Consider the following 14,732-nt stretch of genomic DNA (forward strand, 5'->3'; position numbering starts at 1 on the left):
AAGTGCATTGAATCGTAAAGAGTGAAAGTGTGCTCCCGTGACTCAGTGCAGCCCCAAAGCACGCTCTCTTGTTTATCTCCACTCCAGTTGGCTTGTAATGTCACGTGAGCCCCACAGAGCTGCTTGGAAAATCAGGTGGTAGCTCTAAGCAGTAGATTTGTATAATTTTTTTGTGTGTAGTTCACCCCCCGTGCGCTCTAAGCCATGCCAGTGTTGGGTTGTTTTTTATTTCCCTTCTGCAGTCCTCCGAATGGTGTGTGCACTGCTTTTCAGTTAGCTTCTGCTGATGTTTGCCATCGCTCTTTATTACAATAACTTCTGTAGAAAATATTTTTCTTGGGAGAGTATTTGCTGATCTTTACCCATCTTTCGTAGCACCTGAGTACACACAGTTAATTAAAGACAGCATCGTAAAGAGCACAGCTTGGGAGCTGATCTTAAAATGCTGTCTCTGACTTCATGGGTGACCTTGAGTAGATTGGCTGGACCACAGCGTTTCTTGGAGCTCACAGTTTGACTTGGTGGGAGCTGCAGATGGATAGGTCACTGCAAAAAGGGATTTTGTATCTTCCTGTGTCTAAAGTATCATCATCTTTGAGATCTGCATGGAAAAAATAAACCCTAGGGGTGAGGGTTCTCTCAGTAGGTAGCACAGCAGAAACTCTTTAGGTAGTACCATTACAGATGAGTAAAATGTTTTTCTCATCCTTTGGCCCCTAAACATACTCTCTGTCCATCTGGCTGTCTCATCTAATTAACAGAAATTCCAGAGCTGACCTCCATGTGGTTTTGCCCAAGCTAGCCGTACAGTTTCATTTTTCACTGAGTAAACCAGAAAGTTTGAGGTTATTCACAAAGGTAACAGTGCTCCCATGTGATACTGGAATTGCTCAGTGTTGGTATAATTAGCTCAGCTGATGGTGACTAGCAGGGATAGGGCTGCCACTTGAGGGAAACGATACCAGTTGAGGCAAACTTCTAATCAAGACAGAAGATTGGTTGTCCTGACAAATGTTCTGTTTAGTGGAGATTAGCAGTGAAGGGAGGTTCATGCCCCAAACCCAAGGGTTCCTGGGGTCTTCTGCCTTCCCTGAGATACTGAAATTATGCTCAAAAGGAGAAGGTTAAGCAGAAGAGGTTGGAAATAAGTGACCGCTCTGTTAGAAGCTTCACCAATAAACTTGTAGGGGCTAAAATGACAGTATAGGTCATCAAACGATTTGCTTTTTGACATGGCACCTCGTGGTTCCGTTCTGCCCAGACTGTCAGATTCGCTCTGAGTTGCTGTGATCATAGAGGTCTAGTGTTAACGGTGAATATTTGGATTTTGTGTACGTGCATGTGCAGTCTTATTTCAGTAAGCATAAATATCATGAATGTCCTTCTTTCTGGCCCAGGTTCCCAGAACACAGGCCGAAGTTCACCACCTCCTGGGTATGTTCCAGAGAGGCAACAGCGCATTGCTCGGCAGGGTTCCTACACCAGCATAAATAGTGAAGGCGAATTCATCCCAGAAACCAATGAACAGTGTGTAAGTACGAGCATTAGGGTGAAAATAAGTAACTCCAGCTGTTAAGGAACACTGCTGCTTTCTGAGCCCTCTTTTTCACTGCAGAATATTCACGAGCCGTAGTTGCGTTACACCTACTAGTACTGCTTTGTTCATTTAAACTATGCCTCAGACTTGTTCGTGGATGCCTAAGTGCAAAGCCTGTATTGGACTGCCGGAAGCAGTCGCTGTGCGTCTTGGACGTTGTCTCCCCACCTCTGAATAAGCAGTTTTGGTGCGTGTTGCACATGTATGCTCAGGTTTCCTATTACCGGGCTGGTGTCACCCTCTTGCATTTGAAACTGCGCTCTCCATTCAAAAAAGTAGGAAGCAAGGCCAAAGGGCGACTTGCAGGTGGAGGCAGCAGTGCAGTAGCACCAGCAGAGACTCTGTTCCTGAAGTCAGCTGGGATCAAAACGCGGCACTAGGCTGACTTAAACTTTCATTTTTCACAGCAGAGTCCGTCAACACCTAAAGCAATGTCTCAAATTTGCGATGTCCTTAATAATTTCTGTGGGAGATAAAGGAAAAATGTACACCCCAAATAGCTTTAGACTCCCCTTTTCATCCGGACGCCCTTCAGGCAAGCAGCAGCGGACTCAGATCCTCTTGCGCAGCTTCTTTTGGGCATTAGATGGAACTGATGTTGCCCTGTGATTTCTTCTGTGTTGCAGATGCTGGACCCTTTAAGCAGTGCTGAAAACTCGGTGTCGGGAAGCTGTCAGTCCTTGGACAGGTCAGCAGACAGGTACAAATGTACAAGCTGGTAGGAACTTACGTGGTCAAATCGAAGTGCCAGTTGTACTCATGCAAAAGTCTGGTTTCCATCTCATAAATTTTCTTGGAGAGAAATAGGAACTTCCTTCCTACCTATATCCCAATATATTTCTTAGAGAGAATTAACTATGTTTAAGGCTGTTTTATTTTCTGGAAAAAACATACAGCAACAAACTTGTGCTTCAATAGCTCTGTGTTATAAATACGAAGTTCTAAAGCGTGCCGTCTGCCTGGAGCCTGGGCTCCGAGAACATCTGGCTGCAGGGTATTTAAATATCTTTTAGACAAGGCTCTACTTGTTCGTTAAAAAAAACAAAAAACCAAAAAAAACTATTCTAAGGTTACATCATTACACTAGATTCGTATGTCCTACAAGATATAATATTAATTCCAAAGGTAAATAGAGGGGCTCTTCCTTTGAAGAGTGTGTCATAGTCTGATGCTCTAGATCTTTTTTCTTCCCTTCGCTGTTGGTGTTGCTTGAGATGTTGGTGGGCAGCCGTCGGTCCTATTAACTTGAATAGCAACTGTGGCTTCCCAGCACCTGTAATATAGGGCTTCAATGTGTTTTTAAGATTCCTCCAAGCTGATTCCTGTAGGTAGCGTATGCTTTTATGTCAAGCACTTGAGGTTTGGTTTTGTAGCCATTCACTTGCTCCAGTTTATGGAGTCGCAAGGAAGCACTTACAGTTAATCTGTGTGTATGTATGCATTCATTTATTGGGGGGGGGGGCATTGCTAATTTGTTACCTATCCTCTCCCCTTTCCCTGCTCTAAGTGGGGGAGGAGGGAAAAATAAAAAAGCCTTCCTGGTTATTCCTTGTAGGAGAGGCATCATCTGGGGAAGCTGTTGTTCTTTGTGTAGCAGGAAAGGAATCTCGTTTGGGAGTCTGAAAGCTGTAGCAGGCTTACTCTGTTTACGCTGGTTAACAAAAAAAGTGCAAATAACATGGCTTTGGCACAGACTGATTTTGTGTAATCTCTTAAGAGATGTTCTTTAAGGTCTTCTGCCGAACAAGGGGCCGTTCTTAGGCTTGCTCAAGGGGTCCTGCTTATTGGGGAGGAACGTGAGGGTTGTAAGCAATGTTTGTGTTTAGGCTCATCTGCTGCTGGTAGAGAGGAAAGTGCACAGAAGTTTTCATGAGAGGAGCTCTTACCCCTCGTGGTAAATCACTGGGGGCAGTAGTCCCCATTCTCTGCTGCCCTGGGAGCAATGTGCTGCAAGCAGTACCCTGTTCTGTTCTTACCCTTAGCCTTGGTTTTAACCTTCCGCTTCACGTGTCTGAAGGAAGCACTGGGTCTTACACCACAGACTGGGGAACTGCTGAATAAAGGGCACAAACTGAACAGAAGGGATGACTGCCCACACTGGGAAGTAGTCTGGCTAGCTGGGGCTTAGCCTGGCTTTAGCTTTGCAGATTTAGTGTGAAATTATTGCAGGGACACGGATTTGAGAATCACGGTTACTTAAAGTCCTTGTAGGTTTCACTCTAGTGGACACCAAAACTTATTCTTGCCTTCTTTCTTTAATAGTCCTTCTTTTCGGAAGTCACGGATGTCAAGGGCACAAAGCTTTCCTGATAATAGACAGGACTTCTCAGGTATGTCAGTGTCCAATATAAAGATTGCGTGATCCAGACATTTTCTGCTGTTCGCTGGCTACCTTCTATGCTTGCTGGGATTGTACAAATAGAAGAACTGGGGATATGTTGATTGAAAAGCTATGAAGCTATTTATTACCTCTTCCTAAAAAGCCTGCTGTTACAGGAAAATTCTGTCATTAGTACTTAGACTTTTTGAAGGAGCCTCTTGTCTCTCTTTGTATCTCGTTCCAGAGCGCGAGAATCAGATATATGACAAAGCGGGGAAAGGTGGGACCTACCCTCGACGCTACAATGTCTCCATGCAGCACAAAGACTACAACGATGGTGAGTTGGCTTCAGACCTTCGATTCCAGGCTTGAAAAAGAAGATGAGGCAATGGCAACCTCCAGCGGCGAGCGTAACTCCTAGTCGAAGAGTCTGGAAGTGCCTTGGTCTTTGCAGTTAGTGCTGGAGTTAATGCTGCCGTGCGTGATGCTGCATTTTCCTAGCAAGCCATGATGGCTGTTTGCAATTCTTTGTTTACTTTACCCTTTCTGGGGAAATCCAGGCTGATCAGTGACCGCTAGTGTTGAGCAGTGGGCATAGTTATTAGCCTTGGTCATACACAGTGGGTTCCTACCTCAGGGATTCATTATGCTTTGCTAATTCGCAATGCAAACTTGCTTCTGCGTCTTCTAAATATAGCAGTGACTTAAAGAATCACATCTCTGCTCGTCAGATGGCTTTATGCAAAGTAATTTCTCAGAGTTTCATAAGAGGTGCAAGTTGTCATAATCTTTGTTTATGGGTTTTATTTGCAAGTCCAGGCTTGTTATCTAGAAAGTCATGTCTGTGTAGTTGTTAACGAGCCCTGGAGCCTGTGTGGTAGCCTGTCAACCAGATTTTTGCTTTGGAAGGCAGGCTGAGATCTTGCGCTGCTGCACTGAGGGCATTACAAAGTGTTCTCTCCCTTCTACTTTGGGAATGATCCAAAGCTCTACTGAACTCGAGCAGCATCAGCCCTGAGCTGTTATATTTTTGCATCTTGTCTGTTTGGCAGTAGATTCTCCTCCATGGGAACAGAGCAGAACACGTTTTTTTCTCTCCCTTCTCTTCATTGCTCAACCTCCAGCCATTACCTTCCACTTGTAAGCGTGCTATTTTGATATTTAAAAAAAAAAACCTACTTCTTTTCTCCAGGCCGGAGGACATTTCCCCGGATACGGCGTCACCAAGGGAATCTTTTCACCTTGGTCCCTTCAAGTCGTTCCTTAAGCACCAACGGAGAAAACCTGGGCCTGGCGTTGCAGTACCTGGACCCCCGGGGCCGCCTGCGGAGTGCCGACAGTGAAAACGCGCTTGGTGTGCAGGAGAGGAACATTCCTACCAAATGTAAGCAGTCACCCTGGTGGTGATAACTGGGGAAAGGTCTCCTGGGCTTACCAGCAAGAAAGGCTTTTAGAGATGAACTCCAGACCCAGTATATTACCATAGCTTGATTTTAGCAAGCCATTCAAAACCACATAATTACATGTCTCTGTTGAGACCTGCGTTTTTGCAGGTCCTCTTTTTGTTCTAAGAATATATAGTCTTGAGCTGGCAGCTGGCCTTTCCTCTAGAAAGCAATGGAAATTCAGCGAAGAAGTTAAAAAACCCCTGTAAGTTGATTGCGTCTAGATGATCTACAGGGTTCTTAAGGAGTCAGACAAGCTTGTTTATTTTCTTGATACATTAACATTTGTAGTCAGGCTTGTGGATTACAATTATTTTACTAGTTAAGGGCTGTATTTATTTCACTTGCTCTTTAGTAGAAAGATTTACCACTGTATTAATAGCATTCCTGAGTTGATTTTTGGGGAACTTTATATTCTGAAAAAAAGAAATGGAACATAAATCATTACTGATGAACTTCAGATAGCCCATGTAGTAATTTAAGCATCAAAATGAAGACATTAATGCAGCAGAGTAAGCAACACACTAAAACACTGACTGGCAGTAAATCTGATTAAATTAGACATGGCAAAGCTAATCTCTCCGATCTTCTGTATTTTCACACTGTCCAGATGGCTGGTTCTTGTCTTTGTTTTTAGAGTTTCTTGTTAGATACAACATAATTGCATGCATTGCACTGCATGCATCTGGTAGTGTCATTTTCAAAGTTAGAGCTAAAGAACTGGTCTTCGAGTAGTACGTTTTGGTATTGCATGCAGTCTGGAAGACTGGGTTCAGGTGTTATTCTCTAGGTCGGGAGACTGCTGCTTGTGCAGTGTGCTTGCCAGTGCAGTAGAACAATGAGAACTGGTAATTCCCTGCTAACGTAACCTCCAGCTGGGGTATTGGAGGTGGCTGCTTTAGCTGGTTCTCATGTATATTTTTATTAGAGTCTGATTGTTCAGCCGGTAAAGAAGATACCTGTGCTGTGCTTACATTATGGCCCTTACCTTATCAGTTTCCAGTAGGGAATTCTGACTTCTAATTTTTCTGCTGTAGAGATAGCCTTGAAGTGAAATCCTTCTGGTGGGAGAAGGAACCCCGAACTAACCAATGGTTGGCAAAGTACTCGGAAATTATGTCCTTCAGGTAGTCCCAGAAGCTTAACAGTCATTCCCAGCTGAGTGGGACTGATTTAGCAGGGCTGATCCAGCTCTTCTTCATCTGATGCATGTAGAAACTACAGATCAGGGGTTGGAAGATGCTGTTTAATTGCTGCCCCATCTCGTAAGACAGTGATGTTGTAGAATCCATTCTGCTGGTGGAATGAAATCTCATCAACTTCATTGAATAACTTGTCTATAGTATATCTTTGCAAAGTGTCTCGCAGCTTTGTCTTAGTGGGACACCGATCAGCAGGTCCTGAGAGTCTGAAAGGTTGGATTCTGTTCAGAGTTCTGCCGCTGACTCCCTTGTACTGGGAGAGTGCCTCATGTCTGTCTGTTTGACTGCAAAATATCTGTTTCAATCGCAGTATGATGGGGATTGATCTTTGAAAAGATCACCGTTATTTTTAAATAGTGTAATGAAAAGAGAAATTGTTACTGTTCTTTTTTTAGCTCCGAGTGCTCCAATAAACTGGCGACGAGGAAAGCTGCTGGGCCAGGGTGCCTTTGGTCGTGTGTATTTGTGCTATGATGTGGACACGGGCAGAGAGCTTGCAGCTAAGCAAGTTCAGTTTGACCCAGAGAGTCCTGAAACAAGCAAGGTAATTCTCATCGCAGCTTCTAAAATTCATTATGCAGACTTTGAGATCCTGTAAAGTGCCTGTATCTGTCTGTCCTCGAAAGCTACTATCTTATTTAGTTTGTACTAGGGTTTCAAGTCATGTGAAGAGGAATGAGAGTCATGTAAAAATTACTTTCCCGTATTATTAACTTCAGCTTGAAACTAAAATCCGTTTTCTGGCTTCATTTTTGGCTCTCCCTTCTCAGTTTTTTGGTTCGTTGCCAGGTTACTTGAGGAATACTAGACTGCCCTGTGTTGCTGGTTAGACATGGACGTGAACGAAACTAAACCCAGAAAGAGTAGAACTTTTTTCTTTTTTAAACAAAAAAAGCTGCATGCACTTGCAAAACCCACTGTCTGGGCTTATATGGTAGGTCCTGTATCAAGTGTATTAATTGGAGATTTCTGCTTCTGAATTCTCCCTTTCCTCAAAACAAACGGAACTGTGGTGTGTAAATTAATCAAGAATGGTGATGTAACAACACATTAGAAACGGTGGAGATGGGAAGGGGCACCTGGAAGTCATAGGTTAGCACACGACTTCCTGCACAACGGGTGCAGCTGGAATGGCCATCGGGTTCTTTGCTGGTGTTTTAGCAATGTACCAGTTATCCCAATATTGAACAAATTCACTTTGAGCTGGAATAACTGATCTGTGAAGATTTAATTATTCTGATTTTTATATGGCTTGTGGGTGCCAAGGTAAGTCCTAACTTGGTGAGTTCTAAGTTATACTGCGTCTCTGTTGTAAATCAGACGGTAACTCTGAGCAAAGGAAGAACAGGCTGGAATGTATTTTGAAAGTACTGAAACTCCTAACCTTAAACTATCAGTTGGCCCAATTAGGCAACTTCCTCTGGTTCCGTGCAGCCAGGTCCTTGCTCTTGAAGAGCTGCCTCCTCTCCCAAAGCGAGAGAAGCGAACCTGGCACCTTCCAGTGGCAGGAGTGGAGAGAGTTAAGTGGGACTAATTTGGGGGAAACCATCATTCCTTGTTCCAAAAGTCCTCGTGCTCCTGTACCTTTGATGTTCAGCCTGTTCACTCCCTGGAGTCAGCAAGAACCCGATACTGCTCCTGGGCAGCAAACATCTCTGATTCAGTCTGAAATTGTTGGATAGCCTTTTTGGCTTTGTGCTATGATACCCTGTTGTCCGTGGCAGGAGTAAAGCAGAGAATCGCTTTCGTGAGCACAGCTGCAGATTCTTTGAAGTATAAGAGAGGAAGTCATTTCTAAGGTTGATTCAAGTAAAATCATCAGCATGAATCGGAACAGGACTGGGTGACAAACGTTTAGGAACTCTTAGCACCTGCAGTCTTGCTCCCTAATGGGTTGAGGTTCCCACAGAAAGGTTCTTAGCAATTCTGTAACTGTGTGTTCAGAGCTTTTTCATCATTGAAATTAATGCTCACTGCCCCCAGCTTAGTGCTGAGAAGTAAGCTTATGTCTGGGTTGTGCGTGAAGAATGCTTTAACGTGCTTGGCTAAAGCCGTTCAGCTGACAGAATCGAGACAAGAAACAAAGTTTTTTTTCTGGTAATAAATCCACATGTGACACTGCCTGTGTTCTAACTATCAAAGCTTCTGCACCAGTACTTACCTGCTTGTTATACGGTAAGGATTAATGCAAAGCACTAGTATTGTTGGCCTTTCCCAAGAGGTAGGTGAGCCAATGCCATGGATTAGACTTCGTCAGTGTAGTAGTGGCCTCACCCTTCCAGTGACATGGACAGATTTATTAGGATGAAATATTTCCTGGGGCTGGAACCTTATTCTCTCCTTCAACATCCATAGGAAGTGAGTGCCCTGGAGTGTGAAATTCAGCTGCTGAAGAATCTCCAGCACGAACGTATTGTTCAGTATTATGGCTGCTTACGGGATCGAGCAGAGAAGACCTTGACCATCTTCATGGAGTACATGCCAGGGGTAAGAGCTGACACGAGCAGCACAGTCGCAGATCATAAAGGGAGATGGACGGTTTTGTTAGTTGGTTTATTAGTTGCTGTGATTACCCCAAGTATGTAATCCACCTTACGCCCTCTTAGGTATGCCCCTTTCTCATACTGGCTTTATAACGCCACCACTTTTTTTTTATTGATGCCCAAACCACCTCTTTGGGGTTTTTTTCTTCGTGTCTTGTACTTGAAATACCTTCTCTTCATTAGTCACTAACACTGCGTCTTGTCTTCAGTCTAAATGCATTCTAACGAAATACTTCAGAGGACTTGGGCCAACTCGTAAGTCAGGCTAACGGAATTAGCAGAGTCATATAGTACACCAAATTAGGCTTAAACTGACCCTGCAAGACTGTTGACCCAGGTCAGTCTGCTGAACTATTTTATTGCTTGTCTTCACAAGCAGTTGTACCAACACAGCTCGAGGATGGAGGAAGCAGACAGAACCTCCTTAAGCTATTTTTGCTTTTCTTAAAAGGGGTTTCGTAGGGCAAGATGCTCCGAGCGCCTCACAAAAAGGCTTTAGAAGAGGCCAAAATTTGCTACTGTGCCGGCTGGGTGTATAACGCAGTCACAGCTCATGGGAATTGAACGGAGACTGCAAGATTTGTGGTTTGTCCTTTCTTTGCCAATCCCTTCTGTTTGCTTTTGGTGCAGGGGTCAGTGAAAGACCAGCTGAAGGCGTATGGTGCTCTCACGGAAAATGTAACCCGGAAATACACTCGCCAGATTCTCGAGGGAGTCTCGTACCTTCACAGCAACATGATTGTGCACAGGGACATTAAGGGTGAGATCAGCCGGTGATTTATGTGTATGCCATGAGCTAAAGGAACTCTGAAAAAAGAAAGCAAGTGTTGAGAATTCAGTATCCTGTCTGGGGCTTCTGAACATTGCTTTGCTCAGTTATCCCCTTTTGGTCGTATATCCTTGTGCAGGCTTTAGGGAAGGCTGTGTCCTGGGTTGGGTAAGGGAATTTGGGCTGTTTTCTCTACAGGACCTGAGAGCGTGGCAGTTGTTGTAGTAAGGAAGACTGGGAGCCTCTAATTCTTAGGAACGCTCCTCATCTTCCTCTCACAACCCAGCAAAATGAGGATGAGTTGCCATCTAACTTTCACTGCCCCCATAAGGCATGCACATTTCCCTGTGGATTCCCTTCTGATTTCCTCTCTTCTTGGCCAAAGTACCGCTGGTAGGCATACCAATTGCCATAGGAGCTCCATGCCTGCTCTTGACAGTCCTGCTTTCCTCAGGCTCTTGTGACTGGACTGTCCTGCCTCCTCTGTGTAAGAAACCTCTAATCTTCCATGTAGAGCCTCTGGGATCAGTCCTTAATCTTCCTTTTCCCAATATAACCCCATGGAGCCAGCCAGTCTCCTTAAGAGTTAATGTCAACAGATGTGGCAGACACCACACGAATTTTTCTGTGCTCTAGAGGGACCAGGAGGATTGCTTGCTGTAGGAAAAATGTCCTCTTGTTCCTGGCTATAAATCTTCATTGCATCCCCTCTAGGCTGGCAAAGGGAAATGAGCTGCTGATTCTTGAATAACACCTTGTATACTGCTCGCATGGTGCTCTTTACCAAATGATTTCCTACCTGCTGGGCTATTCACTAGTTTGCACCTATCTAAGCCAAACTGTTAACTTGCCTCCAGGGTGGGCAGACTTGTTATTCCGAATTCAGCTCTTCCAGTGGGGAAGTGAAGTGATAAAGCTATCTCCGAGCACAAGTGCATTTTGTTTGAGGGCAGAAGGAGTTCACATAGGTACATACCAGATAATAGCAAAACAGGGTTCTTGATCTTACTGCGGCTTTGGAGGAAGAATTGGTTTTGACGTCTAAGCCTTTGTTAAGCTTAGCTAAGATCTTGAGTTTGCCTTTTTCCCTCGTGCTTCATGTTCAGGACCTCTGACCAAGTAAAGTGGAGATTGACTTGTTTATTGCAGGAGTTCAAAGTGGTTTAATTAGCTACATCTGTTACCCAGCTGACCAGAAAGCATTGGTTGTGCTCACCAAAGCAGCATCCCAACAAAATCCTTCTACACAGCTATGTACTCTCGGAGCCATTGGCCTGGGGGCCCTGCATAGGCTGTCTGAGCTGTTTACGGGCAGTGTAACAATGACGGTGCTGACTCAGCGCTCATTTCCCTTCCCCCTTCACTTCCTTGTGTTTTTCCCCTGAAGTTTTTCCCATTTGCAACCATTAGCAATTGGCTTGTCTACAGCCTGAAATAAAGAAATGATGTTGAGCAGGTCACCTGAGGCTTAATGGGGAAAAAGCCATACCGTGAGCATGGGTATTTCTGGGTTGGATATCAACTCTGTAGGCTGCGGATCCAACAGCTGGATTGCATGAAAACAGCTGTCTCGATTCTTTGTTTTTTGTCCAGGAGCCAATATTCTCCGTGACTCTGCTGGGAATGTGAAGCTTGGGGACTTTGGGGCCAGCAAACGGCTGCAGACAATCTGTATGTCTGGAACAGGCATCCGCTCTGTCACTGGCACGCCATATTGGATGAGCCCGGAGGTGATCAGCGGAGAAGGCTATGGAAGAAAAGCAGACGTATGGTGAGGCTTTAACTTTCTGTCCATAGATCAATTTGCAGCTTTTCTGGAGCAAGATAAGACATACGCATTCTGTCGTCCGTATATCTGGATCAAAAGTTTAAGGTGAACTGAAGTAGTTGATTTGAACTCAAGACACGATCTGCTGCAGGCTGTGCTTTGCAATGTCAACACACAACTGCTCGTTTAGTCTTTCAGGAACAATTTCCACTCGTTCCTCCCTCAAACCGATAACTGATTTTCTGTTTTCTGACTTTTTCTGGTGTGAGGTTTCCATCCTTTTTATATCCTTTTTATATAAGACAGAATGGAGGGTTGTTTAGGGACCATCCATTCATTTTGCTATAAAGTGAGAGGTATGCTTATATCACCTTGGAAATAGGAATATATAATTTCAGTATGTTGACAAAGCTTTAAAGGAAAGATGCCCAAACCTGGAATAACACAAAAGATACACGGGTCAGGTCAGAGATGATCTGCAGTTTGCATGAATGGAAACTCCAGCCAGGCTACTGTTGGCATAGCCGAGAAACAGCCTCTATCGAAAGGAAAAAGCAAAATGGTCCTGTGTCAAAATGTTGGTTTTGGAGGCCCTAAAAAGGTGAGATTATAAAGCTAAACTAAATGATGGAGACAAAAGGTACGTTTGTCTCTCCACGCTAAAGCAAGGCCCGTGCTATTTCCTCTATAAGCAGGGGGTGGAAACAGAGCTGAAATTTGTCTCGTAGGCAAAGAGTTAAGTTCCGCAGACTCTCCCAGTTGGGATGCTTGGGGAGAGAATGGAGCACGTGCCCTTCCCCCTGGGTTGATGCAGTTGTGGATTTCCTCTTGGTGCTGACATGGGTCCGTTCCCATCAAAGAGACGCTGCCGTTGGCTGGGCTCCAGTTCCTACAATCCCAATCATTATTTAGGGGGGTCAGAATTTTCCAACGCAGCGTTAGTCCCAGGGTGGATGCGTATGGCCGAGAGGCTCAAAGACGTAACAAATCTGGCCACCTGGCTTTCCTCCACTGCTGCAGGCCCCTCTCCAATTTTCTTTTTCCTAAATAGCAGAAAATGTGAGCTATTTGTTATTGCTGGAGTGACAAGAAACCGGATCTGCTTAAACGGTATAAATCAGTCTAAACAATAATATATCCCTGCTTGCTCTTGAGCAAACCCCCAGCACTTCAGCACACATGGTTTGCATTTTCTGTACTCTCTTCTAGTAAGTCTTAAATGGCTGGAAACCAGTGTAAAATTTTCACGTTGGATTTTAAACCTTGTCAAAAAGTCGTTTCTTGCATATTCACTGGATTTAATTCCTTTCCTTCCTTGTCTTGGCAACTGATGTAAGTCTGCCTCTGCAAATGTCTTTTCTTTGCTTTTCACTTCAAAAGCGGGTTTAATTTAAAGGTAGAAGAGGCAGTTTTGCCTTTTTCGTGGAACGATGCGATCAAAACACAGGACTGGATATTAGAAGTTCACTAACTGCTTTTGCTTAATCTGTGGCCCGGAGGAAGCAATTAATCCTTTTTGCACAAAACCCAGTCGCTGCAGTACTACAGAAACTCATCTTCCCTGTGAAAGCATTGGTGTCACGCTTGCTTCAAAAGGTGGCTGAGCCATGTCCGTCCCCAATAATCATGTTCTTGCCTTGAATTCGCCTGTAGAGCCCCATTAACCTTACTGGGAGTTTTGCCTTAACGTAATGAAGCATCTGCCTACTGGCGTTTTAACGAACTGCCTCCTCAGTTTGGAGCTGTTAAGACTTTAATTATTTTTTGACTGCCTGTGACGCTTGGTTTCTTGTGGAGATGTTAGAGGGTTTTTTTTTTTTTCCCCCCCGTGGGCATTCTGAGGCTGTGCACTGAAAAAGGATTTTGCCGAAATGCCTTTGTGGGGTCAACCAGCTCTGATTGACTGGACCTTGGTTGAAAAGTATGGTTTCTGCACTGCAGTTCAGCCAGTGCCTTTGAAATTTAGCAGCAGCAGGCGAAGCATCACTGAGGTCAAACGGTGCCTTCAGGGACCTCTCGTGTGCACTTCTTGTCCCCTGTCCTTAATGCAAATGTGTACTGAGAGCGGAATTTGAGCTAAGGAGAGCTGGACAGATGGCACTTCACAGTTCGCAGTGCAGCGAGAACCACGGTGGAAAGCAGCTTCCCTGTCTCAGCATTTACTGCAAGCCTGGCGGGAGTAAAAGCGGTGACATTGGCAGGTCTGGCCCAGAATCTGTGCACGCGTGGGGCTTGCTGAGCACAAAGCCGTTTTATAGCTGTTTTCAGAGCAGAGCTGTACCTCGCTGTTGGCTGCTTGCAAGTTCTCTCTGAAGACTGTGCATTATTGTGTGAGTCAATTCTCACTTTGGTTTGTTGGGTTTGGTTTTGTTTGTTTTTTTATTATTATTATTATTTATTTTCCTGTCTGCTTTTCCAGGAGCCTGGGTTGTACTGTTGTGGAAATGCTGACAGAGAAACCGCCCTGGGCAGAGTACGAAGCCATGGCAGCCATTTTCAAAATCGCCACCCAACCAACCAACCCCCAGCTCCCCTCTCACATATCAGAACATTGCCGGGACTTTCTAAAGCAGATCTTTGTGGAAGCCAGGCACAGACCCTCTGCTGAAGAGCTGCTCAGACATCAGTTTGCACAGCTCCAGTACTGAATTACCTCCCTCGCTAGCAGCTCCTGCTGGGCTTTCGGTGCCCCGTCTGGTCTAGTTGCAACTGCCCGTTGTGGTGCTGCATCTTCAAAATGCCAACTCAGCTGTCCTAGTCCTTTGGGGAAGTTGTGCCAAGGAACCTAGGGTCTGCTCTTGTGCCTGATACCTTTGTTTGCTGGACTAATGTTCGTTCTACCGACCGCTGTCCAAACAGAGCTGCGTTTTTGCCCTCGTTACCTGGATGTGAAATTGCAGCTGGCTGCATGTTTTCTGCAGGCTCAAGAATGGGAATCTAAGAAGCGTCTCGCTGGTTGAACATCGAAGAAATCTTGAACCAAAATGGGAACTGGAAGAGTACACTCTTCGGAACAGAAACGTGCAACGGCTGTCCAGACCAGCTCTCCACGTGTGTGTCACTGGTTTCCAGACTGCTAGGGCTTTAA

General features: G+C 44.8%; 1 protein-coding gene across 2 annotated transcripts in view; it reads left to right on the forward strand.

Moving 5' to 3' along the window:
* Positions 1-14,413, forward strand: part of MAP3K3 (mitogen-activated protein kinase kinase kinase 3) — a 30,479-nt gene extending 16,066 nt beyond the window's left edge. For both annotated transcript variants that reach the window (XM_009883832.1, XM_009883833.1), the window contains 10 exons: positions 1,398-1,531; positions 2,224-2,297; positions 3,860-3,927; positions 4,162-4,254; positions 5,110-5,301; positions 6,960-7,108; positions 8,920-9,051; positions 9,738-9,867; positions 11,470-11,647; positions 14,064-14,413. In XM_009883832.1, the coding sequence (XP_009882134.1) occupies positions 1,398-1,531; positions 2,224-2,297; positions 3,860-3,927; positions 4,162-4,254; positions 5,110-5,301; positions 6,960-7,108; positions 8,920-9,051; positions 9,738-9,867; positions 11,470-11,647; positions 14,064-14,292 (1,379 nt within the window). In that variant the 3' untranslated portion in view covers positions 14,293-14,413. The remainder of the gene's footprint in view (positions 1-1,397; positions 1,532-2,223; positions 2,298-3,859; positions 3,928-4,161; positions 4,255-5,109; positions 5,302-6,959; positions 7,109-8,919; positions 9,052-9,737; positions 9,868-11,469; positions 11,648-14,063) is intronic.
* The last annotated feature ends 319 nt before the right edge of the window (positions 14,414-14,732 follow it).

This window comes from Charadrius vociferus, unplaced genomic scaffold, assembly GCF_000708025.1.
Source record: "Charadrius vociferus isolate BGI_N301 unplaced genomic scaffold, ASM70802v2 scaffold484, whole genome shotgun sequence".
Lineage (NCBI taxonomy): Eukaryota > Metazoa > Chordata > Aves > Charadriiformes > Charadriidae > Charadrius > Charadrius vociferus.